The 26,926-nt window shown below is 36.4% G+C and overlaps 1 protein-coding gene across 4 annotated transcripts in view; it reads right to left on the reverse strand.

Moving 5' to 3' along the window:
- Positions 1–26,926, reverse strand: part of LOC124362648 (tyrosine-protein phosphatase 10D) — a 97,764-nt gene that overhangs the window by 46,214 nt on the left and 24,624 nt on the right. For all 4 annotated transcript variants that reach the window (XM_046817337.1, XM_046817338.1, XM_046817336.1 and 1 more), the window contains exons 2-3: positions 7,506–7,752; positions 622–728 (exon numbers count right to left, since the gene is read on the reverse strand). In XM_046817337.1, the coding sequence (XP_046673293.1) occupies positions 622–728; positions 7,506–7,752 (354 nt within the window). The remainder of the gene's footprint in view (positions 1–621; positions 729–7,505; positions 7,753–26,926) is intronic.

Genomic DNA, 26,926 nt, shown 5'->3' on the forward strand with positions numbered 1-26,926 from the left:
TCATTGACACAGTTCGATAAGTATAGAAATTGAATTAATGTTAAACTTCTGCTTTCCTGAATCACATTTTTCACTGCACTTTTTTCGGTTTGGTTACTTTATCTTGTCTGTTATCTTAAGTGTTAGTTTATTTTTCTATCAGAGAAAGAAATCAAAATCTGCTCAACGCAGTAGATTCAATTTTAATAATAGTTTTTTATTTCATTTCAGATTTGCAGTATTTTTTAACTCTCTTTCAAAATGAATTTAAAAATCTCTTTTCAGTCATACATGGTGGATGAAACAACTCAGCCTACGTTCAGGCAGGATGCCCATGTAGTCAAAGTTATAACAGATATCATTTACAAATAGTAATGATTTCAGTTTGTTTCTATAAAATTTGTCTTTTTAAATTATTGGAATTAAATAAAATTCAATTCAATTCTTCACATGTAACAATTAACGATTGAAAATATCTGTTATTCATACAATCAAAAGAGGCACTCATTAATTTGAACACGTACATAAGGTCAATGTACATATCATCTGAACTGGGTTGAGCCTCCTAACATAACTATTAACTTCCACTCAAATGCAAACTTCACTATCATTTACACCTCATACGTTTCACAATGTACATACCTTCATTTTGAACCCTGAATAATGTCCGAGAGCTGGTGGGTTCCAAGATACAACGGCTGACTTGCCTCCTCTTACATTGATGGACAAGTTGGCTGCTGGGTCAGGTGCTGAAAACAAAAGCTTACTTTAATGAAGAAAATCATAAGCATATAACGTTAACAATACTTTACTAGAATACTTTACATACCAAAAAATTGAAAATTACATGGAAGAATTTCAAGTCAAAGGAGAATTGAACACGATATAAGAATGGATTGAATTGTATTTTTTTGGACCTGTGGATTAAAAACAAATACATAGAACATGGTTTTATTTAAATAATACCAATCAGTTGTTATCCATAATGATACCAACTCAGTTATATTAAATTTCTATGTAAAGTATTTATTTCCATTTATGCTGTACATGTTAAAATTCTGAAATATAGATGCAGTTTCTCTTTTCTCTCAAATCCAGTGCCTAATGTGAATTTCTCTCAAATCTGGCCACAAAAATCTCTCCTATCCGGACCTGGTCTTGATGCCATAGGATGATTTTCAATGCTACAAATTCTCTGTTCAGCTGGCTCACTTTTGATCCGTAAATATCATGTCATTGGTGGTCACCAGCCATCTTCGTAGATCTTGGGCCATCGAGGAACAGACATAATTGATGTTTGCCAGAGTAGTTTTGGGAATGCCTGAGCTGATAACGTCACACTCCTAATTTTTACCTTTTATTGTATTAGTTACACAAGAGATAACTCATCCAATTCTATAAACTGAGGCATGGAAATAGTGGTAACAATCAGAGTTATACGACACAGCCTTACTATCTGACCTCAGAATAACTGATATCCCTGGACCTGAGCACACCTTGTGTATATGAATAATTTATCTCCTGTGTAACAAGCACAATCAAAGGTTTAACCTTGTTGGAACTGTGACAAAATTGCGTCTACTAAACAATGCTTGGTTGATGTCACTAAGGCATTTGACAGTGTAAGGCACTTTGCCATTACGAACTTCTTGGCTGAGTCAGAATTGCCACATGAGTACATGATGAAATCTGTGAGCAGAGTTTGATGCTGTATTGGATTTATCACATGGGCCTTATCAGTGCCTCATTGTGGATGTTGTCTTAAAGGCTATATACCGAGATGTTAACTTTGACATTGAGAGCCAGTAGGTCATTCTTTAGCTTTTGCCGTCTTTCATTTTCAGAGTACATTCAAACAATTCTAAACCAAATGGAGCAGGCGTCGTTAGCACAGGGCTCACCAATAATTTTGTCAAGTACAAGTCTCAATAAATAAAGTTAAGAAGACCCTAATATGTACTTACAGCCCAAATAGTTACTTTAAGAGGACACATGGATTAAATGCTGGCAGCAGGACTGTGGATTTGCTTTTAACATGGAGATGAAGTTTAAAACTACGTTAAATTCAGAAATTTTTCACTTTAGAAAATCGAGAATAGCAATAACGAATTTAATTGGATTCTTAGCTTCACAACACCAACAGTTCCCAGAAGATCTCCAAAGTGACAGACCAGGTGCATAACCATGACAAACATAGCAACACTCATTACACATAGTCAACAAACTGTCTAATGAAGGTAACCTTCAGCAGTTCACCTGCTCTTGATCATCTGCCATAGCCATTTTATAATCTGCTGGCTGCACTTCTTTACAGATTTTTATCACTTACAATTGATGCCTTGGTAGGACCTGTATTTTTATAAACTAATAATACTAAAAGTATGATTGTCTTACACTTACAGTTATTTACAGTATAGTATTGCACTTTTATAGTTTAGCACTGACATCCTATAAGAAAATAAAATATGGCAAAGACATAAAGTTTTATGTATTTTGCTATTTTTACATGTTTACCAATCATATTACAGCCTCCTGAATTTTCGGACTCTACCTCTTACTATAAACAGAAGCAGATGATGGCTTCTATTCTTGCTGTAATGTAAATTGATCACTATAAATAACGTAACAAAATCTAGGCCTTCTGGTTGTACAGTTCACAACATCAGGAAATGGCTTGTTTTTATACAAACAGCCACTAAAAAATCAGACCTATTTTGAATCTGAAATACACTGAAACAATTGAAGAAGATAAAAATTTACATGGATTTGTGTATCAAAGTTTAAGACAATTTTAATAATATATTATGATTGGAAATTTGAAGGCATTAAAGTCATTAGGAATATTTTTTAATGACAAAACAGACATAGTCCTTATTTTACTGAAAATGTTATAAGGCGTGTAGCAGAATTTAGAATAAATAAATTATCATTTTGATACACTAACAACAAGTTTTCTCATTTTATAGTCCTTGTATATTAAATAACTGTAACATAACACAGCCAAAATAGTCAATTAAAATATGCTACACTATGATAAAAATAAACAGCACTTTCAACAAATACATATTAAAAAATCAACAGACAATAACTACATAAAACACTTAAAACTTGAAACAAGATTGAAACTAGTAAAAATGCAATGAATTAGAATAAGAACACTGAATACACTGAATAAGAAGCCTTTTATTTCAACCGATTATTTATTGTATAGTTTTATTTATGGTCACTGTATTGGCATATTCTGGAGGGTTATTAAACAATTTGATCTTCATTGTTAAAGGTTACAGTTTTTTATTTTATGAAATTACTGATGGCAAATACAAATTTGTACTTTGTGGTCACATGGTTATAAATATCCTGCCTAAAGAGTAAGTAAGGTCAGTTAGAAGAAATGATTTTGACTATTCTTAACCCTATTTTGGCCAGATGAATACTTTTCTTGCCTTAATAATATTTCCAGGATTATTCTATATAATAAATAGGAATTAAAGAAAATATAGTAAGCTGTACTTAACATATCTATCTGTATTCACTTATTATTCAGTCTATGAATCAGATAGTAATATCATTTCTGACAAAAATTGTCAACATGGATTTTCTAATGAAGTTAAATTCTACATGAATACTAATAATTCACACTGCTGTCATTAACACATACCAGAGAAAATATGAATCTTTCAGTTTTACTGCTGTTCTACAGAAAATATTTTGAACCAATTCAGAGACAACATGAATTAATGTTAAGTCTTATTTCAATTTATAAAAGACTCATTGTTATTTAAAACAATATTATCTTCAGGATATCAAATAGATCTGCATGGATTATGGAGTGAAAAATCATTTATGGCATTATAAAAAAACAGGGTCACAGTACCGATTCCTACAGTACACAATGTTAAAAACTTTTAAAATTTGATACACCATGAAAAATTAATTAAATAATTAATAATTAATTAATAAGTTGATAAAAATAAAATTTATTGGTCCATTATATCAAAACCTTTATTACAGGCCTACATTGTTGTCGTACATGTAATTTTTGTTTTAAAAATTTCATAGTATGTATTTTACAACTTTCCAAGAGCTTTCATAGTATTTATGCCTGAAAGAATTCCAAAATAATCTTAACATAAGTATTATTTTATGTTCAAAATGCATTCAACTTTGATTGTACACAGTTTTCAAGAACTGGCATCAAAGATTTGGGCCGATGGTATCTAGGTATACACTTGGATATACAGGGTGATTCGGTTAGTGTTACCGGCACTTTCTGAGCTGATTGTACTATAAAAAATAAAGAAAAAAGTTCATATAAACATGGGTCCGGAAATGCTTCCTTACTGGGTTATGGCCAATTGAAGATTTCACCAAAAATTGTGTGCAGGAGGTCCAAATGATGATTTGCCGCGTGTTTATGAAGAGATATTTATAGGCGAATGCAACTTTTTCTAACGGATTTTTAGATGAAAAAATTGAATAAAGTTCATCTCATAGCTGTATCTCATTTAGTTTTTTTGTTTATACTACAAAAAAACAGAAATAAAATAATTTTGAAAACACTTTTTTAAAGTTTAACTTAACGGACAATTATTTTGTTAAATAGGCATTGAAGACTCCACATTTTTACAAAGAAACTTGCAGAAAAATTTAATTCTGAATAAAATTATGTGCCACACGGCTATTAACAGCGAAGTATTAGTTTCTGGATATTTAATTTTACAACAAACATTCTACCAAGCAAGAAAATCCCAAAGCAAAGAAAAAACCGCATTTTAATGACATAGAGTAGCCTACACATAAGATTTATTAGGATGCAATTTAAATTAAGTTTTAAATAAATTATTGTTTTTCATCTAAAGCTTATAATACTACGTACCACTTTCATAACAGGTGTTCAAAAATCAGTCCTTGTACTTCAATACACTTAGCAGCTCGCCTTTCTGATTGATCGAGTTATCCTCCGCAACGCTGCACGATTGTTTTTGATTTGTGCGGCGGCATCTTCAATTCGATTTATTTAACTCTTCAAGTGTATTTACTTTTTCCTGGTACACCAGGTTCTTCATCCAACCCCATATACAGAAATCTAATGGAGTTAGATCTGGTGATTCTTGGTGGCCAAGTGTGTGGTCCACCCGCGACCAATCCATCTCCCGGGAAACTGCTTGTTTAAGTGCATTGTTACATTATGGGAAAAGTGGGCAGTCGGGCACCATCATGTTGATAAATAATATTGCACCTTGCTGCTAAATGGAACATCTTCTAATAATAGTGGTAGTTGTTCTGTAAGGAATTCTAGGTACATGCGGGAATTTAGATGTCCTCGGAGAATGAATGGTCCTATTAATCGATCATGAATGAGTCCACACCATACATTTACACTAAATCTGTGTTGAAAGTTGCGCACGATTGTACTATGTGGATTTTTTCCCTCTGCCCAAGTGTGTTCATTGTGAAGGTTGTTGACGCCATCTCGGGTAAATTGAGCTTCATCAGTGAATAAAATGGTTCTATGATGTTGACGGTTTCTAATTAACCAGTTGCAAAATTCCAATCGAAGAGGAGGATCTGTTGGTTGAATACTTTGAACTTGTTGTTTATGGTAAGGGAACATGCTATTTTTGCGCAAAGTTCTCCATACTTCAGGACTGAGACACTGCGAATCGCCTAGAAAGACACCGTGTACTGACACCAGGACTGCGTTCAGTAGCCATGATTATAGCCTCTTCCATATCTACATTATTCTGGGCAGGGCGATCCCGATAATTATTAATACTAGGAAGTTTACCTGTTACTCTTAGGTACGAAATGATCCACTGATCGTTTTTGGGTTTGGAACTCTGCGATTTAAGGAAATCGTCTTCGGTATTCTGCAGTAGCAGCGGTTGCATTTCCGTCACAAAACCCTAAGACAAATACCAATGTCGGCATATTCTTCCGTTGTAAAATAACAAAGGCATTGCAATTGTGATAGTAAGTTACTTTAAAATACACTTCACTAACAAACGAGTAGTAAATTAATTGTATTAAATTGCACTCATTAAACTAGTACAGAATTGGTAACAAATAATTTGGATTCCTCAATAAATTGCAGTGTATTGTTTGAACAGCTGATTTGTGATACCAACTTATAAAAACATAATTTACCTTCTGTAAAGCTAACGTGACAAAGATATGTAGGTACATGATGTAACCATTTGGATAGTCCTAAAAAGTAATAGTATTATTGTTTTTTAGTTGAGCATTAATCTATTAAAATCGTATTTACAATTGTATGCTAATCAATTATTTGTGTACCTTATATCATTACATTACGGTGTTTATTTACTAAATACGTATTTCTTGCTTGTAGAATGTTTGTTGTAAAATTAAATTCCAGAAACTAATACTTCGCTGTTAATAGCCGTGTGGCACATAATTTTATTCAGAATTAAATTTTCTGCAAGTTTCTTTGTAAAAATGTGGTCTTCCAATGCCTATTTAACAAAATAATTGTCCGTTAAGTTAAACCTTAAAAAAGTGTTTTCAAAATTATTTATTTCTGTTTTTTTTGTAGTATAACAAAAAAAACTAAATGAGAGATACAGCTATGAGATGAACTTTATTCAATTTCTCATCTAAAAATCTGTTTAGAAAAAGTTGCATTCGCCTATAAATATCTCTTCATAAACACGCGGCAAATCATCATTTGACCTCCTGCACACAATATTTGGTGAAATCTTCAATTGGCCATAACCCAGTAAGGAAGCAATTCCGGACCCATGTTTATATGAACTTTTTTTTTTTCTTTATTTTTTATAGTACAATCAGCTCAGAACGTGCCGGTAACACTAACCGAATCACCCTGTTATATCTAGGTACCTTGACAAGTATATAACTTACAATATAATAGAACATATGTCTTCTATGACATAAAAATAACACAAATCCGCATAAAATAACAAAATTACAACATAGAGTACACTGGGATTTGACACTCAAAAGTTTGCTCAGTGTTGTCATCTGTAGAGGAAGCTAACATGACAAATAACCCTCAATCAAGAAAAAATTGTTAAAATATGTTTCATCTTAACATTCTTCTCGACACAGGGGCCATCTATAAAGCACAACACCGCTAGGGAGGGAGGGGATGTTTTCGGCAGCGTTACAAACCGTTACACAGGGCAAAGAAGATTTATTAGAGGGAGAGTTAGTCCTCTCTACCGCTTAACCCATAAAAAATTAAACTAACTAGAGATAAACACTTTTTGGAACATTGTGGGTAAACACTGTCTCTAATATATACATATACAGACACGCAAATGATGACGGCCCGCCAAGCAAGTAGACGCTGAATCGTCTGTCACTTGTGCACATGCATTACAGTTGAGTATATCAGTACAGTGAGTTTATGTAACTATGTTCCCTATCTTTCTACATTTAGCATCTGTAGTTTTACTTAAAATCCATCATTATAAGCAGTACTAGATTTTGAACAACTGTTTCCTTACAAGTCTGAGTTAACACAGTGTGTGGTCAAGACTGACCTGTAGTGATGGAAGCTGTCCAGGTGAGCCAGTCGTGTAGCGTGTTGTTGGAGTAGTACAGCCAGAACTCGTAGCGTGTGCCCGGCAACCCCTTACTGAACTGTATGACGTCTCCGATGTCGCGGGACGGTATGGTGGTGTTAGGAGGAGGCACACCGTGGGGTGGTGAGTAGGCCAGGCGGTATGAGCTGTTATCCTGACTCAGGTTGTCCGGTATCCGGATCACCAGGTCCGCTCCCATCACACTCTGGAACAACATATAATAATCTTAAAGAAGTTAAATCAGAAATGCAGATCTAAAGCTATCCAGTCTGATAGTGATGGTGCAGGATGATTCGAAAGTCCTTCAGTTAGTCTATGTTTAAAATTATTGAGAATACTAATACTTCCTCTGTTACGAGGACATAATTTCTGTGAAAGATACCCAGATAAATCCTCTAGTGTTTTGTGCAGTATACTTCACTCATACATCCATCCATATTAGGTTCTTCCATAAGGGTTCTATTATACCATAAATGGCTGAATAGTCAAATTTTCTGGATCACAATAGTAGTAGAAATTGATCCTTTTATAATAGTAATCTTAGTTTCTTAGACTTTTGCAACTGGTGTTGTAACTAACATCTAAGTTTTCCTATTGACACTGTCTATCAGACAGTTAAATACATTTAAATACAATTAACTAATACATTTACTAATACAATTAAATCCTTGTAATATTTCAGCTTCACTGTGGAGGACCATCTTCAGCCAATACATTAAATCGGAAACTAGTTTTAAACTACATTTTTTATTTAACATTTGTTCATTGAAGATGGCTCTCCACAGCACGGACAAAATATTGAAAGAATTTATGACAGGTAGTTTTCGACATAGTGTGAATCACATGTTAATAAAAAATTAGTTTATATCCTGAATATAAAAAAACTTGTTTTGTCAAAACTGTAATAAATAGCTTAGCTTACTTCTATATGACCTTCCTGGAGTACTATCATCGAAATGAGAGACTATAATTCATACGCAATAAGACATGGTTATTTACTCTGGATACTCATATCCAGAAGAACAACCACATTGTTCTCCTCAGAGAAGACAATTATTACACTGCTTAGTTGCATGATAAAGCATGAGAAAGCTACTGCATTATCAGTGCAAATACCAGTTAAGTATTGAAAAACAGTAATATATTAAAACAAAATATGATTAAATGTTTTATTGTAAAAATATCAATTTTACCCATTTTGTAAAGCAGTCTCATTGAAGTGAAAATTTATAAAGTAGACCTATTACATAAATTGGTAGAAGACAATAACCAACAACACAGTAAATTTATAGGAAAATTAATCTCAGCTGAGCTTTAGCAAAGCTTACCATTTGAAAGGCTGGAAAAACTTTATTTCTATCTGTCTGCAAGATATCTAAAAAAAAATTACCTTGATTACTGAAATGTTGCATGAAACTTTATTTCTATATGAGCAACACTGTTAGATGATGGTGCATGTCACCCTATGGAGTTTGGCAGAGTGTTAGCAAATACATGGATCTTATGGGATAACCATGATGGCAACGGGAAAATAGCAGAATAAATAAATTTGTAAACAAACTGCGTAAGATCATACGTGATTTGAACATGTGACATTTTTATTCAAAGAGTAAAAAGGAAAATAATAAGAGTGGAGAGTCAATGTTAAAAGTCAGTGGAAAGATTTAATTTCAGCCCACCCTTGCGTTGCAGTTCCCTCCATAGCTCACTGGAACTTTTATTATTTGAACATTGCTATAGAACCTAACTTAATGACCAAAATTTGAATATATCATGTGGCAAGATATGTAGAGAAAGATTGCATCCCTGACTTTAAATTTTGCATGAAACTTCACATCTACATAGACATGCAGTTTTTTTTTTGTATGATTGTCTGTTATAGATTATAAATTTTCCATGCAACCTCAGTGACGCCTTTTATGCGCATGTGGTGTGGTATACTCTTACGTTTTATTATTGAGATAAAGTGATATTTGTAACTTTTAGAGTATATTTATTACCAAACAATGCTAAAATACACTTAAAATAAGTAGTATCACAAGTTTCTCCTAAAAATGATTGTAATTCCATTATGAGAATGATTGGAACGGGTAGATTTCATTGAAAAACTATTTTAAAAATTATGAATAAATGTTGCAACAATCAAATTTATATGTTTAACATAAATATGCAATAGTTATAAGGAACTGTCAAACAAGAACAATAAACATTAAATTCTAAAATTATAGTAGCTTATACAGCAAATCACCTACATAGACATGTGCCAACTCATAAGTTTATAGTGAGGAAATACCATTTTCTAAACACTAAGATGTTTCAGATTTGTGTTTTATAACACTATAAATAACTATTAGCCTTGAAATACTGAAATGTTATTTTATGGGCACTGCAAGTGGTTAATCATAACATGCCTGTAATGCAATTCATTCCCGACACAATATATGTGTATGTATCTTTTCCTTATAATGATAACGATACCTAATTTCTTTTCTCAGATTATATTTTTCTAGTTTTATACACTTAAAATGAACTGTCAGATTTATAAATAATCACTGTCAGACAGCTAGATAAAGAGACTGAACATTGCCACTGTAAAGGTCTGTATATGGTTAGCTGACGCAGGTTTAACATTTATTTACATGTCAGACAATTGAGTTTAAGAGTATCAAGTTACGAAAAATAATATGATCTAAAAAAATGATCATTTTATAATTTCAACCCTTTTGATCTCTACCAAACTAGTGCAGCTGATGATCAATTTCTTTCTTGGTGGTAAGTTCTCTATTGATTTCATGAAAAACAAAGTTGTGTGTTTATACAGAGCAAATTGGTTCTTGGCTCCCAGTCTATAATTGATCTCATGAGTTTTAAACAAACTCATGATTGAGCTCATGAATGAGACAATAAACTGGGACAATTATTAATACTATTATTGTTTTTTTACAGGCAATGACAAAAAAGATATTATTAGAAAATCCAAAAGTATGAGTATTTTGTTGAGTTAGTACAAATTTCCGAAGGTTAATAATTTTTATTTTTTAGTCACACACTGTACAATAACAATTTTTGTAAAAGAAAAAGATTTGTTTATAACTGAAATCAGTAAACCCTGTATGACTAAGACAATAATCAATCTGATACAACAATTCTATGCTTCACTTCCCAACATCTGGACTACACTTGCACCATAAAATTTATCGTGAAGAGCTGACACCTCCTTACAAGAAGACATCTGGATACAAAGTTGGCAGTAATATATTTATTAAAATGTTTACAAATAATTATATCAAAACAACAAGGAATTTTAAAAAACCTTTTCAAAATATGTATGTTTCAGTAAACTTGGTTGATTCAATACATATAGAAAAAAGATATACTTTTTAAATTTTATTAATTTATTAAATAAAAAAAAATTTTTTTTACCCCATTATCTTGACATTTTCGGTTAGTGATGTGCTCCAGGATGTTCAGTAGATTGCCCAGATTTAACTGATACATTGGTTTTTGCTGTACCCGGTATAGGTTCTACTGGCAGGTATAAACCAGCGAAAAGTGAACCTTACTGGAGTATTTTATTAACTTAGTTTACATAAGATTGAATGCTGAACATTGAGAGCAAATTTTATTTACAGTAAGACAATCTTTAGTCTCTAAGAAACCCATTAAAATTTAGTGTATAAAAAGAAAAAAAAACCAATATTTGGTTTTAGGCTAACAGAATCATTTACATAAACAGGTAAATACCAACTTTTATTTTAAAGCTAAACACATCTTTTAATCAGAGCTAGATTTGTATTAGTTACAATCTCACATTCTATAGTAATCAATTACTATTCTGTAACTATGTCCTACTCCACTCTGTGGAGGCATGACCTTCACGGCACAGTGTTTACAATAGCGTGGGAGAACAATATGAAAACAAAGCAGTCCCCATTAGTTACTTCCTGCAATCGTATAATGATGATGCAATGGTAATAACATTTCGTATACATCAAGCTAAGTATGGTTTCTGAGAATGACTGTTAAAACGAGCCATGTTCGGGTACAGTCGGTGCCTTGCATCAAAGGTGAGACAGACACCTAGACAACATTATTCACAGTTAAGGCGGGTACCGTCGGCCATATTAACTGGCAGTTGATGTAGGAGCCACAACACAGGAGGCAACATTATTCGCAGTTGAGGCAGGTGCCGTGGGCAACATTACCTCGCAGTGGAGGCAGGTACCGTGGGCAACATTACCTCGCAAATGAGGTAAGTAAGTACAGTGGGCCTCATTACCTCGCAGTTGAGGCAGGTACAGTGGGCCTCATTACCTCGCAGTTGAGGCAGGTACAGTGGGCTACATTACCTCGCAGTTGAGGCAGGTACAGTGGGCTACATTACCTCGCAGTTGAGGCAGGTATAGTGGGCAACATTACCTCGCAGTTGAGGCAGGTACAGTGGGTTACATTACCTCGCAGTTGAGGCAGATACAGTGGGCTACATTACATCGCAGTTGAGGCAGATACAATGGGCTACATTACATCGCAGTTGAGGCAGGTACAGTGGGCTACATTACATCGCAGTTGAGGCAGATACAGTGGGCTATATTACATCGCAGTTGAGGCAGGTACAGTGGGCTAAATTACATCGCAGTTGAGGCAGGTACAGTGGGCTACATTACCTCGCAGTTGAGGCAGGTACAGTGGGCTACATTACATCGCAGTTGAGGCAGATACAGTGGGCTACATTACCTCGCAGTTGAGGCAGATACGAGTACAGTGGGCTACATTACATCGCAGTTGAGGCAGGTACAGTGGGCTACATTACATCGCAGTTGAGGCAGGTACCGTGGCCACATTAGCGACAATTAGTAATCTCTCGCAGTCGCGGTACTTTCCTGTTGTAATACGCCGCAGCCGCAGCCGGCAGTGCTTCTGTTAATTTGACCTGATCTAATGAGGTGGTGCGAGCCTCTGCTCATTACACGAAAGGTTCCTACTATCAAGAAACGTCGCATCATTACAACAACAATATTGCCCAATTTTTGAATACATATAAAAATACGTCTCCTAATTTATGGGATTTGTTTCCTCCAACTGTAAAACGGCGCTCTCAATAAGATAGTGTTGTATAATAAAGTATTTATAACAGGTCAGTTATGCTTTCACAACTACACATTGCAAATCCAAGTGTCAATTGTACTAGCAAGAGCCTCCAACTCAAATAAAAACATTTCAAAGCTAGCAGGATGCCTTCGTGTCAAACCTTACATTGCATGCTCGTGTTACAATGTAGGCCGTGTAGAGCGAGCGATGTGTTACTCCTTATTATCTGAGGTAAAGGCAGCCATTGTGAGTGGGAGCGTGGCTCGTAAATACTGGATGATCTGAGAGGCGGGACGGCCGCCAACTGCCCACCCACCCGCGGCTCAAGGGTTCGTCTACCCGGGAAAACTGCTGCTTCTCAGAATGGCCAATGTGTAGTAGTTGACTTCGAAGGAAACAAATCATACGCCACACAAGTTATAATTCGCGGAAACACTGCAATTAGCGGCTTATATTCGTATTGTATTGCACCGGGCAATTAATAAGTTCTGACGGTACATGCAACAAATGTTAGATCTATTAATTGGCCGGTTTGGTTCCAGTCAGTTACAGTAAAACAAAACAGAGTATATACTAATAAACAATTATGATTCTCTATTTGGCTTGGTAGTGAATTATTTACCGCTGCTGCATGTGATACTCTGGTAACGTTTGTTAGAATGTTAGTGTGTCGGTGGTATCGTAAGATCGCACGTACAATATGTTGACACTGCCGGGGTGCCTCGGACTTGTCAAGTGCCACTGCAACCGCCCGCGAGTGGGTGGGCCACGTGTCGCAACATTGAAGACTGGAGAGCACTTCAGAGGGCAACAATATACCGAGGGCACTTTAAAGCACTCCACTGCTTCCTCTAAAGCGCAGCGTTTTTAGTGCAGATAAAAGCAACTTTTAAATTGGTTAAAACCATAAATAAGTGTTTATATTTCGAAGATATTAAGTAATAAATAACTCGTTAATTGAAAACTGACAGATATATTGTGAAGTTCAGATACACGATTTTGCCATGTAATGTTTATAACATCAAACAGGATATAATTCGCTTTCACTTATACATTTCCCATCAGTAAATCGTAGTCTGTGGGGAAACTTCAACGTTAAATGGCACTATAACGAGCACAAAAACACGTTTGTTAAGTTTGTGACTCAACCGTTCGATAATCAGGTTTCCTGTCAACATTCCATAGTCTGTGTGAAAGTTAGATGTCAAATGACAATATTCTGAACATAACAAGACGTTTGTCAATTCTGTTGATCAACTGTACGATAATCCGGTTTCACTGTGTATTTCCTGTCAACATATCATAGTCTGTGTCAAAGTTCTGTCAAATAACACTATTACGAGCATAAGAAGACGTTTGTCAATAATTTTCTAAATAAAATGTACGATAAACCGGTCCCAGAGGTGTGGTTCCTATCAACGTGTAATACTCTGTTGGAAAGTTCAGTGTCAAGTGACACTATAGCGAGCATAACAAGATGTTTGTCAATTTTGTGATTCAACTGTGCATGGTAGTTCAACAGGTGAATTTCCCATCAATTTGTCGTTGTCTGTCCCACAGATTGACGTCAATTAATAACATTATAACGCACACAAAAATATGTAAATTTTGCATTTCAATTTTACATCGATTGGTGTATTCGTGTTTCCTTATTTTGATTACGAGGATTAACTAGATGTTTTTACGATACTCATAGTACAAAATACATACAATATAAGTTTCTGAGCATATTAATTTTATTAACTTAAGCACAATAACGGGTTTACAACATGATAATTCATTCTTTTGACAGCAATCACCTGAGACAACAAACCAGTCATAGTACACGCTACGTTGCGTTAAGAAGACAATGTAACGTGGATTACACTGAACTGATAGTATTGTCTCTTTCCAATCTGAAATGCATAGTATTCCGCAACCCCTTTGGGCATGCTTCATCGATTTGTTCCTAGAGTTGAGAGACACTTATCTCACAATATGTGAATGTATATACTTATATTTGTCTGTCTATCTCTCTGTATGCATGTATTTTTGTAAAATACGAATGAAAGAATAAACATATTTACGCCCTGTTGTTAAAACATCTGTAAAAATTACGACGCAAGAATGGCTTGCTGGGTTTTATACAGTTTAATATTTTCAAATGTCCTTCTAACATATATTTGAAAAAAAGAGAATACTATATACATTATTTTAGTAAGTAACGTTAAAATAAAATTAAGTGACATAATTAGAGAAGAGAAAACTGTATTGATCACAGTAGTTTGAATTCATTCAGATTACGTCATGATCGACATACATGTATTAGACGTATTCAGTTAGAGAATAAAAAGTTTAAACGATGATAAACACTTTGTGTGTAAGTTGTTCCAAGGAACACAAGCAGAATTACATATGTTTACTTGTTCCGTTCAATTCATACATGTATTAGACGTATTCAGTTAGAGAATAAAAAGTTTAAACGATGATAAACACTTTGTGTGTAAGTTGTTCCAAGGAACACAAGCAGAATTACATATGTTTACTTGTTCCGTTCAATTCACTAAGGAAACGACGAATGTACCGAAGCCGAACGCCATCAGGACCAAGGCGAGTCGGTGCGGACTGCGGACTGTGGACCGCATCATAGCGGACTTTCACCGCTCACTAGTGCCGCACGGGCATAATACTCGTACAACCGCGTTATGAAACTCCGCCGACCGCTCTCTTACACCAGTCGCACTCTGTCTGGTGCAGAAGCTGAACAAGGAAAATTGGAAAAGAGCCAACTTACTGTTTAGTTACAGGAGGGAAGACCGACTATGAGTGACGTCATAAGACGGAAAAGTCGTCGTCACTCTTCTATACTACCTAAGACAACGAGAACAACTAGGAAGATATTTGAATAAAGTGGTGCTGGACACTGAATTAGATGTAAGGAAGATGGGGGCTGAACGTAAACAGAATAAGGAAATGGTATGTTCTTCCAAAGTAAATATACTTGTAACAGTTGTAACATTGTCCCGATGAAACAAAGTCTCTAGACTTTACTTAACCCTGATTGTTCGTGGGGCTAGAACATAGTTGGAGTTCATACGGATGAGATAAGCGGACAGGCAGCAGCGCAAAATAAAATTAACGTTATAGAGACGACAGTAAGAAAAACACGTGGTTTACTCCAGAAATTACTTGGGCCAACAAATTATACTTACACTAAGATAATTAAAATTTGATTATAGATACGTCAGTACAATTAAGATAAGAACTGAAAATAATAGAAAATGGGTTTTGTATATATATATATATATATATATATATATATATATATATATATATCACACGTAAAACATTGTGCAAGCTTGCAATCACGATATCGGTTTTTGACAATAACAACTGAGGACTACTAGTAGAAATGGAAGAGTAAAAAGTGTATTGCAGATTTAATAAAAAGTAGTATATAGGCTGTAAGTAATGTTTTAGATAATGATCAAATTGCAATTGAAATTTATAATGCAGAGGTATTTGTCAGAAGTAACCAGAGGTTGTAAATGTGGTGGCAGACGCGATATATCGACTAGGACATTGAATGTGCTAAACTAACAACAGTAACATCTAAACTATTGATGGTGATTATAGATTAAAGTATTGGATGTAGATAATTGACCAGAATAAGGTTTGATTAATTAGACTGAGATGCATACATAAGTAAACAATTTCACGGATTACAACCTCAGATTAAAACAAAAGAACTGTACATTCCCCTTTAAGCTTATTCCTTCCGTCCTCATTTGACTAAGCCCTCTGGGAGGATAGGCTATTTTGAAACATACAAGGTGGAGAGGTTGCCATACGAATACATGTAATGAAAAAGAAAAAACGCCCGAAGCACTCATCAGCAGTTATGCCCACACTTTGAGCCTAGTGTGTCCTTGGCCACACGCACCGTCACTTCAAGAGTCGAGTCAGTAGGAACATGCAGAGATAAGGTGCCAACACAATGCGGTAGGCGATGACGTGTGCGCGACCTACTTCAAACTGAATTCCATTTCCACTACACAACTGTGAGCCGAAGGATTGAAATTTTCAGGTGTAAGCAACATACGGAAGATATTGTATATCAACTAAATTTTATAACCACAGGAGTCGACTATTGAGAAACATATGAATAAAATGCTCCCACTAATACAAAAAATGTAAACTAGGAAATGTTTCAAAACCAATTATAAAAGAACCAACAAGACAAAAAGTTATCCACAAACCTTTTGCGAAACCATGAAGTACTGTAAATGTCTAATAGTACTACGTTATTAGTGGACAATTTATGCAGGATAATTGTCGAAGTCTAATGATGTTGGACACCACTTGATTCACAGACGTAAAAATTCACTATGCACAATTGTACTGCTATTCCTACTATTTCCTCTTGTCTTTGTCGCTAGTCGCCAATATTGTAGGCCACACAACCGCACGTTTATGGGGCTATATAAAGCTCAATAAAAATCCCACTATGGACTAGGTTTTACGACCTCAGTTATGTGTCACACTCAATTAGGTGTTAAATTAAATGGATAATAGCCACATCGCATGCCAGGAGATCCTCATACATACTCTCACGCACACCCAGCACTGTCAAGTTACCGGGGTCATTGAAAGGTTGCAGTAATAATCAATGCCAGGAGGTACTCATACTTACTCTCACGCACACACAGCACTGTCAAGTTACCGGGATCATTGAAAGCTTGCAGTGATAATCAATGCCGGGAGGTCCTCATACATACTCTCACGCACACCCAGCACAGCCCAGTTACCGGGATCATTGAAAGGTTGCAGTGATAATCAATGCCGGGAGGTCCTCATACATACTCTCACGCACACACAGCACAGTCAAGTTACCGGGATCATTGAAAGGTTGCAGTGATAATCAATGCCGGGAGGTCCTCATACATACTCTCACGCACACCCAGCACAGCCCAGTTACCGGGATCATTGAAAGGTTGCAGTGATAATCAATGCCAGGAGATCCTCATACATGCTCTCACGCACACCCAGCACAGTCAAGTTACCGGGATCATTGAAAGGTTGCAGTGATAATCAATGCCGGGAGGTCCTCATACATACTCTCACGCACACCCAGCACAGTCAAGTTACCGGGGTCATTGAAAGGTTGCAGTAATAATCAATGCCAGGAGGTCCTCATACATACTCTCACGCACACCCAGCACAGGGAAGTTACCGGGATCATTGAAAGGTTGCAGTAATAATCAATGCCGGGAGGTCCTCATACATACTCTCACGCACACCCAGCACAGTCAAGTTACCGGGGTCATTGAAAGGTTGCAGTAATAATCAATGCCAGGAGGTCCTCATACATACTCTCACGCACACCCAGCACAGTCAAGTTACCGGGATCATTGAAAGGTTGCAGTGATAATTAATGCCAGGAGGTCCTCATACATACTCTCACGCACACCCAGCAGAATCAAGTTACCGTGTTCATTGAAAGTTAATCAATTACAGTAATTATCAACGAGAGACTCCTGGCATTGAATTTTACTCTCATACATATTCTCACGCACATCCATGAGAGTCAAGTTACCGTGTTCATTGAAAGTTAATCAATTACACTAATAATAAACAAGAGACCCCTGGCATTGAATTTTTCTCTCATACATACTCTCACGCACACCCAGCAGAGTCAAGATACCGTGTTCATTGAAAGTTAACCAATTACAGTAATAATCAACGAGGGACCCCTGGCATTGAATTTTACTCTCATACATACTCTCACGCACATCCATGAGAGTCAAGTTACCGGGTTCATTGAAAGTTAATCAATTACAGTAATAATCAACGAGAGACCCCTGGCATTGAATTTTACTCCCATACATACTCTCACGCACACCCAGCAGTCAAGTTACCGGGTTCACTGAAAGTTAATCAATTACAGTAATAATCAATGAGCGACCCCTGGCATTGAATTTTACTCTCATACATACTCTCACGCACACCCAGCAGTCAAGTTACCGGGTTCATTGAAAGTTAATCAATTACAGTAATAATCAACGAGAGACCCCTGGCATTGAATTTTACTCTCATACATACTCTCACGCACACCCAGCACAGTCAAGTTACCGGGTTCATTGAAAGTTAATCAATTACAGTAATAATCAACGAGAGACCCCTGGCATTGAATTTTACTCTCATACATACTCTTTCGCACACCCAGCAGTCAAGTTACCGGGTTCATTTAAAGTTAATCAATTACAGTAATAATCAACGAGAGACCCCTGGCATTGAATTTTACTCCCATACATACTCTCACGCACACCCAGCAGAATTAAGTTACCGGGATCATTGAAAGTTAATCAATTACAGTAATAATCAATGAGAGACCCCTGGCATTGAATTTTACTCTCATACATACTCTCACGCACATCCATGAGAGTCAAGTTACCGGGTTCATTGAAAGTTAATCAATTACAGTAATAATCAATGAGAGATCCCTGGCATTGAATTTTACTCTCATACATACTCTCACGCACATCCATGAGAGTCAAGTTACCGGGTTCATTGAAAGTTAATCAATTACAGTAATAATCAATGAGAGATCCCTGGCATTGAATTTTACTCTCATACATACTCTCACGCACACCCAGCACAGTCAAGTTACCGGGTTCATTGAAAGTTAATCAATTACAGTAATAATCAATGAGAGACCCCTGGCATTGAATTTTACTCTCATACATATTCTCACGCACATCCATGAGAGTCAAGTTACCGGGTTCATTGAAAGTTAATCAATTATACAGTAATAATCAATGAGAGACCCCTGGCATTGAATTTTACTCTCATACATACTCTCACGCACACCCAGCAGAGTCAAGTTACCGGGTTCATTGAAAGTTAATCAATTACAGTAATAATCAACGAGAGACCCCTGGCATTGAATTTTACTCTCATACATACTCTCACGCACACCCATGACAGTCAAGTTACCGGGTTCATTGAAAGTTAATCAATTACAGTAATAATCAACGAGAGACCCCTGGCATTGAATTTTACTCTCATACATACTCTCACGCACACCCAGCAGTCAAGTTACCGGGTTCATTGAAAGTTAATCAATTACAGTAATAATCAATGAGAGACCCCTGGCATTGAATTTTACTCTCATACATACTCTCACGCACACCCAGCAGTCAAGTTACCGGGTTCATTGAAAGTTAATCAATTACAGTAATAATCAATGAGAGACCCCTGGCATTGAATTTTACTCTCATACATACTCTCACGCACACCCAGCACAGTCAAGTTACCGGGTTCATTGAAAGTTAATCAATTACAGTAATAATCAATGAGAGACCCCTGGCATTGAATTTTACTCTCATACATACTCTCACGCACACCCAGCAGTCAAGTTACCGGGTTCATTGAAAGTTAATCAATTACAGTAATAATCAATGAGAGATCCCTGGCATTGAATTTTACTCTCATACATACTCTCACGCACACCCAGCAGAGTCAAGTTACCGGGTTCATTGAAAGTTAATCAATTACAGTAATAATCAATGAGAGACCCCTGGCATTGAATTTTACTCTCATACATACTCTCACGCACACCCAGCACAGTCAAGTTACCGGGTTCATTGAAAGTTAATCAATTACAGTAATAATCAATGAGAGACCCCTGGCATTGAATTTTACTCTCATACATACTCTCACGCACACCCAGCAGAGTCAAGTTACCGGGTTCATTGAAAGTTAATCAATTACAGTAATAATCAATGAGAGACCCCTGGCATTGAATTTTACTCTCATACATACTCTCACGCACACCCAGCACAGTCAAGTTACCGGGTTCATTGAAAGTTAATCAATTACAGTAATAATCAATGAGAGACCCCTGGCATTGAATTTTACTCTCATACATACTCTCACGCACACCCAGCAGAGTCAAGTTACCGGGTTCATTGAAAGTTAATCAATTACAGTAAAATTCAATGAGAGATCCCTGGCATTGAATTTTACTCTCATACATACTCTCACGCACATCCATGAGAGTCAAGTTACCGGGTTCATTGAAAGTTAATCAATTACAGTAATAATCAATGAGAGATCCCTGGCATTGAATTTTACTCTCATACATACTCTCACGCACACCCAGCAGAGTCAAGTTACCGGGTTCTTTGAAAGTTAATCGAGTACAGTAATAATCAATGAGAGACCCCTGGCATTCAATTTTACTCTCATACATATTCTCACGCACACCCAGCACAGTCAAGTTACAGGGATCATTGTAAGGTTGTAGGAATAATCCATTTTCTTGTTGTTTCCTTGGCTATACGTATATCCTTCAGTTTGATTGCATTAAGCGATAAGCCTCTTTAACGAATCACAATTTGATTCGACTTAAAATTGACTACACAACTGGAATTGTTATAGAAAGATTGTGGAGGGAAAACACAATCATACGTACTTATTAAAAGCTTATTAAAATTAATTGGTTATACTTGTTTTAGATTCAATTACCAAAACTATTAGGTACTCTTACCTCCGACAAATCCATAAGAAACTGATAATATAAACACTTCGTTTGATTTTAGATTTGATTTAGGTAAAGATACCTAATTAATTAGTGCGTTCAACAAAATGGATGCATTTAATAAGGAATTATTTAACTGTATCTAAAAGTATTAAGCTGGCCTTCGACTAAATAACATGTTACTTAGAATAATCTTAATATTGTGAATCTCTTCATACATATGCAGTACTTTTAAATTGGGTTTAGTAGGAAAAATGTTTCATAATCAGGAACGTCCAATATGGCTTTAAAATGGTCATAAAGGATTTTCAGATGGGATTCTAGACGTTATAAGTTTGCAGCAATTATTTAAGTGTGAGAACCAACCACATAGCACCAGTAGAAGGTAACAGTAGAGTCAAGGTTTTAACCTGAACTCTGGAGAGACTGTAGCAAACTTACAATACTTAAATAGACAAAAATTGTATTACTATTAACATATTTGGCAAGAAAGCGGCACCCCCCTTGTTGGCCCCTTGCTGATACGCCCCTGTTTCTGTAGTGCAAGTGATCCGTTTCGCCACAACAGCGAACACATTCGGAGCTGACTGACCGCGTGTACTCCGGCGCTTTCACCGACCGGACCGGACCCGGAGCCTTGGGCAAGGTTGAGGCACGGCACGGCGCGCGGTACGTCCCTTCAACTGTCGTAGGAACTAGAGAGTGTCGTGAAAACATCAACAACATCCACACTGTTCCTTGAAACCAATCCACTTTGTTGTTTTCATGAGAATGGTGTACGGATGGAGTGAGTTAATATCCTGTGTATTATGATCACTGATAATTGGTTTGCAAAGCATCCGGAGATTCAACGGATTTACGGTTGAAGTGCGATCAAACAACAACGATGATCGTGCCAGCTTGTAGTGAATGATATTACACAGATCTTGCTGGAACAATAATTCTTATTGACGATCTGTCAATAGACGTATACAGTCCTCGACATAAAGGATTTCTTTAATAGTTTAACAAGATTATTTCTCAACTAGTTGCTAGATCACTACAACCAATTTTATCATATCTAAAATTCACTGCAATGAATACACGAGAACTCTTTTATTGTAACAAAATAAGGTAAGGAGCGAATTAACTAAGGACAGACAACATTTACAATTTATAGTTTTCATCAATTTGGGGCTTGTCTGGCCTTCACAAAATTCATCTAGTACCTGTAAATACACCCCAGCGAGGTGTAATCGAGTGTTCCAACTATCCAAACTCCCAAATCTTCCGGTTCAAGTCTAAAGTACCATCTCCACCTATTCTTAGATCCAAAGGTGTAAATAACCAAGTGTGAACTTTAACCACAAATTAACTAAAATTACGGAAGTTACAACACAATTTAGCTTGTGTATGTTTGCGTCATATATATAGCACATATTATTTATGAACAATAACTTCAAGAACAAAAAAAGCTACCGGTTTTGCCGCTTTTCAACTAAACTGCAACTGGAAAATTCACAACTCGGAAACTGAACGCTTAGAGCTTTTGAAAAACTAATGTTATTCAGTTTAAAGTTCTATTTCAATTAAGATTTCTAAATTTATTATAGGAAGTAAAAAATTGTTTTAAATACTAAAGATATTTTTTACAAATAAATGTAGCTGCAGAAAAAAAACATTAAATTGTCCAACTACATAAAACTGAAAAAAAATACATTCGTATAGAAAAAATACAATCCTACAGTCGTTGTAAACAATATTCAGATGTAAAATATAGTACGCAATTCGACACAGAAACAGAGCTTGCGCGCAGGTCTCAAAAATTGCGCGGTCATCCTTCGTGCACGGAAAAGACCGTCAAACGCGCCAGCGAACAGCGGAAAAAATGGCGTTTCGTTGCCATGGCAATCAGTTTCCGATTGATAACAGCTGGACGAGAATTACGAATGCGCTCTATCTGTTGTCTGACGTTCCGTTAACATTCTAACGCATTTTATCACTAGCTTTACGAACTACTTTGAACTATCGGGAACAAAAACTTCAATAGCGAGATTTGTCGTCATACGCGTGTTGTTGTCTCTATCACTCGGGATGTCCCGCAATACGCTTGGGAATGGTTAAGAGCAGATCGTCAAGACCAAATATTTATATAAGATAGATACGAGCGTACACTGTTTTTGAGTCTGTAATGTTAGAATTATAACACACTGAAAGTATAATATTGTCAAGAATATTCGGTACGAGTAAGACAGAGCCTGAGAGCAACGGTCGCGCTCCCAGAAGCAAGCCTACACACTACACAGCCTTCCCACTCGTGAGTCAACAGGACGCGACAATCTGTGTGTTGCCGCCGCCTCCTGCTTCATATCTGCAGGATAGAGAAAAGTCCTCTAGTTTCCTCGCGCAGTTCTATCAGGGTTTTCCGCAATACAAATAGCATTAAATGTTTTTTGTAGTTTCTCTAACAATATTGCGTTATTACTGTTTTCTTCCCTTACACAACAATCTACTTGGATCACATCAATATATCCCGATGACGGAGATTACGCTGGAGTGTGGTGCCAGGATAGACACATGGTGCCGCGAATCTGCGGGGAGTCCGGCGTGTGGCGGCCTTGACATCGTTGGAAGTTCGTGCAAAATGATTGTACCAATATCATAAAGCAAGCCAGGTAGTTCTGAGCGCTTTGAATAGAACTCACCGCCAAGTATGGTCATTACTCAAGATTCTAAATGAAATTTATCCGAATTTCAGAATTCAATTAGAATTCTTTCTCTCATTAATTATTTGTGGATGGAATATCATCTGGAGCTTTAGCTCGGAACCTTTAGTATGACATTACTTCAGGCTAAACCACAGATGATTATTTGTTAGCAAGTCAAAATATCGTGCCCAAACAGGGATTCGAACCCTGAGACGCTAACCCCTCAACTACCACAGTAGGGAGCAGCAATTCGTGATGCAAATAGAACGCTATGGGAAACGTATGTGTCCCACTGCATACCACTTGTATTGTACAAATACTGACACTAACTCCTCAACTACCACAGTAGGGAGCAGCAATTCGTGATGCAAATAGAACGCTATGGGAAACGTATGTGTCCCACTGCTTACCACTTGTATTGTACAAATACTGACACTAACTCCTCAACTACCACAGTAGGGAGCAGCAATTCGTGATGCAAATAGAACGCTATGGGAAACGTATGTGTCCCACTGCTTACCACTTGTATTGTACAAATACTGACACTAACTCCTCAACTACCACAGTAGGGAGCAGCAATTCGTGATGCAAATAGAACGCTATGGGAAACGTATGTGTCCCACTGCATACCACTTGTATTGTACAAATACTGACACTAACTCCTCAACTACCACAGTAGGGAGCAGCAATTCGTGATGCAAATAGAACGCTATGGGAAACATATGTGTCCCACTGCTTACCACTTGTATTGTACAAATACTGACACTAACTCCTCAACTACCACAGTAGGGAGCAGCAATTCGTGATGCAAATAGAACGCTATGGGAAACGTATGTGTCCCACTGCTTACCACTTGTATTGTACAAATACTGACACTAACTCCTCAACTACCAGAGTAGGGAGCAGCAATTCGTGATGCAAATAGAACGCTATGGGAAACGTATGTGTCCCACTGCTTACCACTTGTATTGTACAAATACTGACACTAACTCCTCAACTACCACAGTAGGGAGCAGCAATTCGTGATGCAAATAGAACGCTATGGGAAACGTATGTGTCCCACTGCATACCACTTGTATTGTACAAATACTAACACTAACGGGTAGGCTGCAGAATGAAACGAGAACAGATTCGATTTTATAAAACCGGTTATTGCAGTGGCGAGAAAGTTGTTCTGATCCCATTGTGTTCCGCGGCGCGCTCGTCCAAGTTTGGGTGGTTCAGGCGATTATTTTCTGCACCGAATATACAACCCCCAATATTTAACTTGTGGCAACAAAGCGTTAGAATCCAGCAAGGAGATTGTCACAGATCGTGCATGACATTTCTTGCATGTTATTATTTACCAGTAATAACATGCATTATTATTATTATCGAATAAAGTATAAAGGAACATATTTGGATAAAAATAAAATGTCGATACCTTTATCTGATTGGCTGACTGACTGGATCATATTTACCTGCCTGGTGAGAAGTTTTAGCTTTTCAAGCTAGAAACTGCTGTCAAGCTACTGCATTGTTACAAAAATTAAACCGCCTCATGAGTTAAAAAACATATCCATCACATATCACATTAGTTTATAACCGTTGTTTTATTACAGGTAAATAAATCAAATCAAAATTCTCTATTGAAAGCAATCGTAAGATTAAATGAGTGTTTAAGGCCGGCCATTTTTCTAGTTACTAGTTATCGATCTAATTCCGAAAGGTAAAACCGCTATTAAACTGACAACACGATTTACATATTTTGATATAATGTGATTGGTGATTTACAGAAATCGAATGATTATTGAAAGAACACAGTTTAGGTTGGGCAAAACACGCGACATTGTGAAATGCCTTGAGGTTTGACACCAATGTATTGGAAAAAGCGCAACACAAACAAGTAACTTTTTGCTGTTTTGTAATGTCTGGTTACAGACATGAGATAAGCGTTTTATGCAAGACATTAACTTGGTACATCCTTTTACGTCTTTCTAGGCATGTTTAAAACCCCATAAAATACTCGGTGTCTTTGTGCAATAATTATATAAGTTACATGTTTTGTTTTTGCTACTTCGGCTATCATCGGCCACATGGAAATCTACAGGAATGGTTTTTATATTAGTTTCATAAATATGTTTACCAAGTATCGATTGTTATGATTCCTTCACCATATTAAAGGTGTTTACCTGTCTACTACAGGTAAGGTAGATTTTCCAACTATAATGTTGCTTTTTAATCAAACGATCATTTTGAGTTTCGAAATGTTATCTTGGAATTATAAATAAGAGTTAAACTATGAATAAATAGTCCAAGTGCCAATTCACATTGTATCAGAACACAGTTTAGTTTTTGTGGCATTGAGAGAGGAATTGTCAAGATAAGAAAGAAATTGATCTGCAGCCGCGCTCATTTTGGCGGGAGTCAAAATCAGAGACTATCAAAATAGCTAAAAAGAATCAAGCTATACATTTTTTCCGTTAATATTTTCAGCTCGACACAATTAAAACCAAACGACAGTTTGCAAGTGATACAAGTAAAATCTGTGTCAACCAACTATATGGTTGACCGACAGCTAATTGGCTGAAAATAATGAATTTCAGTACCTCCGTCTGACGGCTGACGGTAATGCAACTCTTATTTACGTGTCTGACGAAGGTTAGTGTGCCAAATAACACATTTAATTTAAGAAAAAATAACGTTAGATATTTTAACCCTTTCGATACTCTTCTATTTCAGCCTCACCAAAACTAAGTTACATGCTTATACAATGCAAACTGTCTCGGACCCTACACCGATACTTCAACTTGTAGACAAACCTAACCTGCAAACGAAATAAGTTTTAATAGCATATGTAAGTAAATGAATAAAAAATAAGTAGTTACAAAACAAAGACATTCCGAAAACACTCTGTTTATTTCTTACCTAGGACTACACGTCACAATCCAAACAACGTAATTTATATAAGTAATAAAATACTGATTTAAATTTTCCCGCTTTCCTACTTCGTAACTCCAACGGTATGAGTGTCTTGAAGACAACGTAGTAAGAAAACCCTTTTCTAGAAAAGGGATACCTAGGTACCCTTGTTATTCAAGAAA

The sequence above is a fragment of the Homalodisca vitripennis genome, chromosome 5 (assembly GCF_021130785.1).
Source record: "Homalodisca vitripennis isolate AUS2020 chromosome 5, UT_GWSS_2.1, whole genome shotgun sequence".
NCBI lineage: Eukaryota > Metazoa > Arthropoda > Insecta > Hemiptera > Cicadellidae > Homalodisca > Homalodisca vitripennis.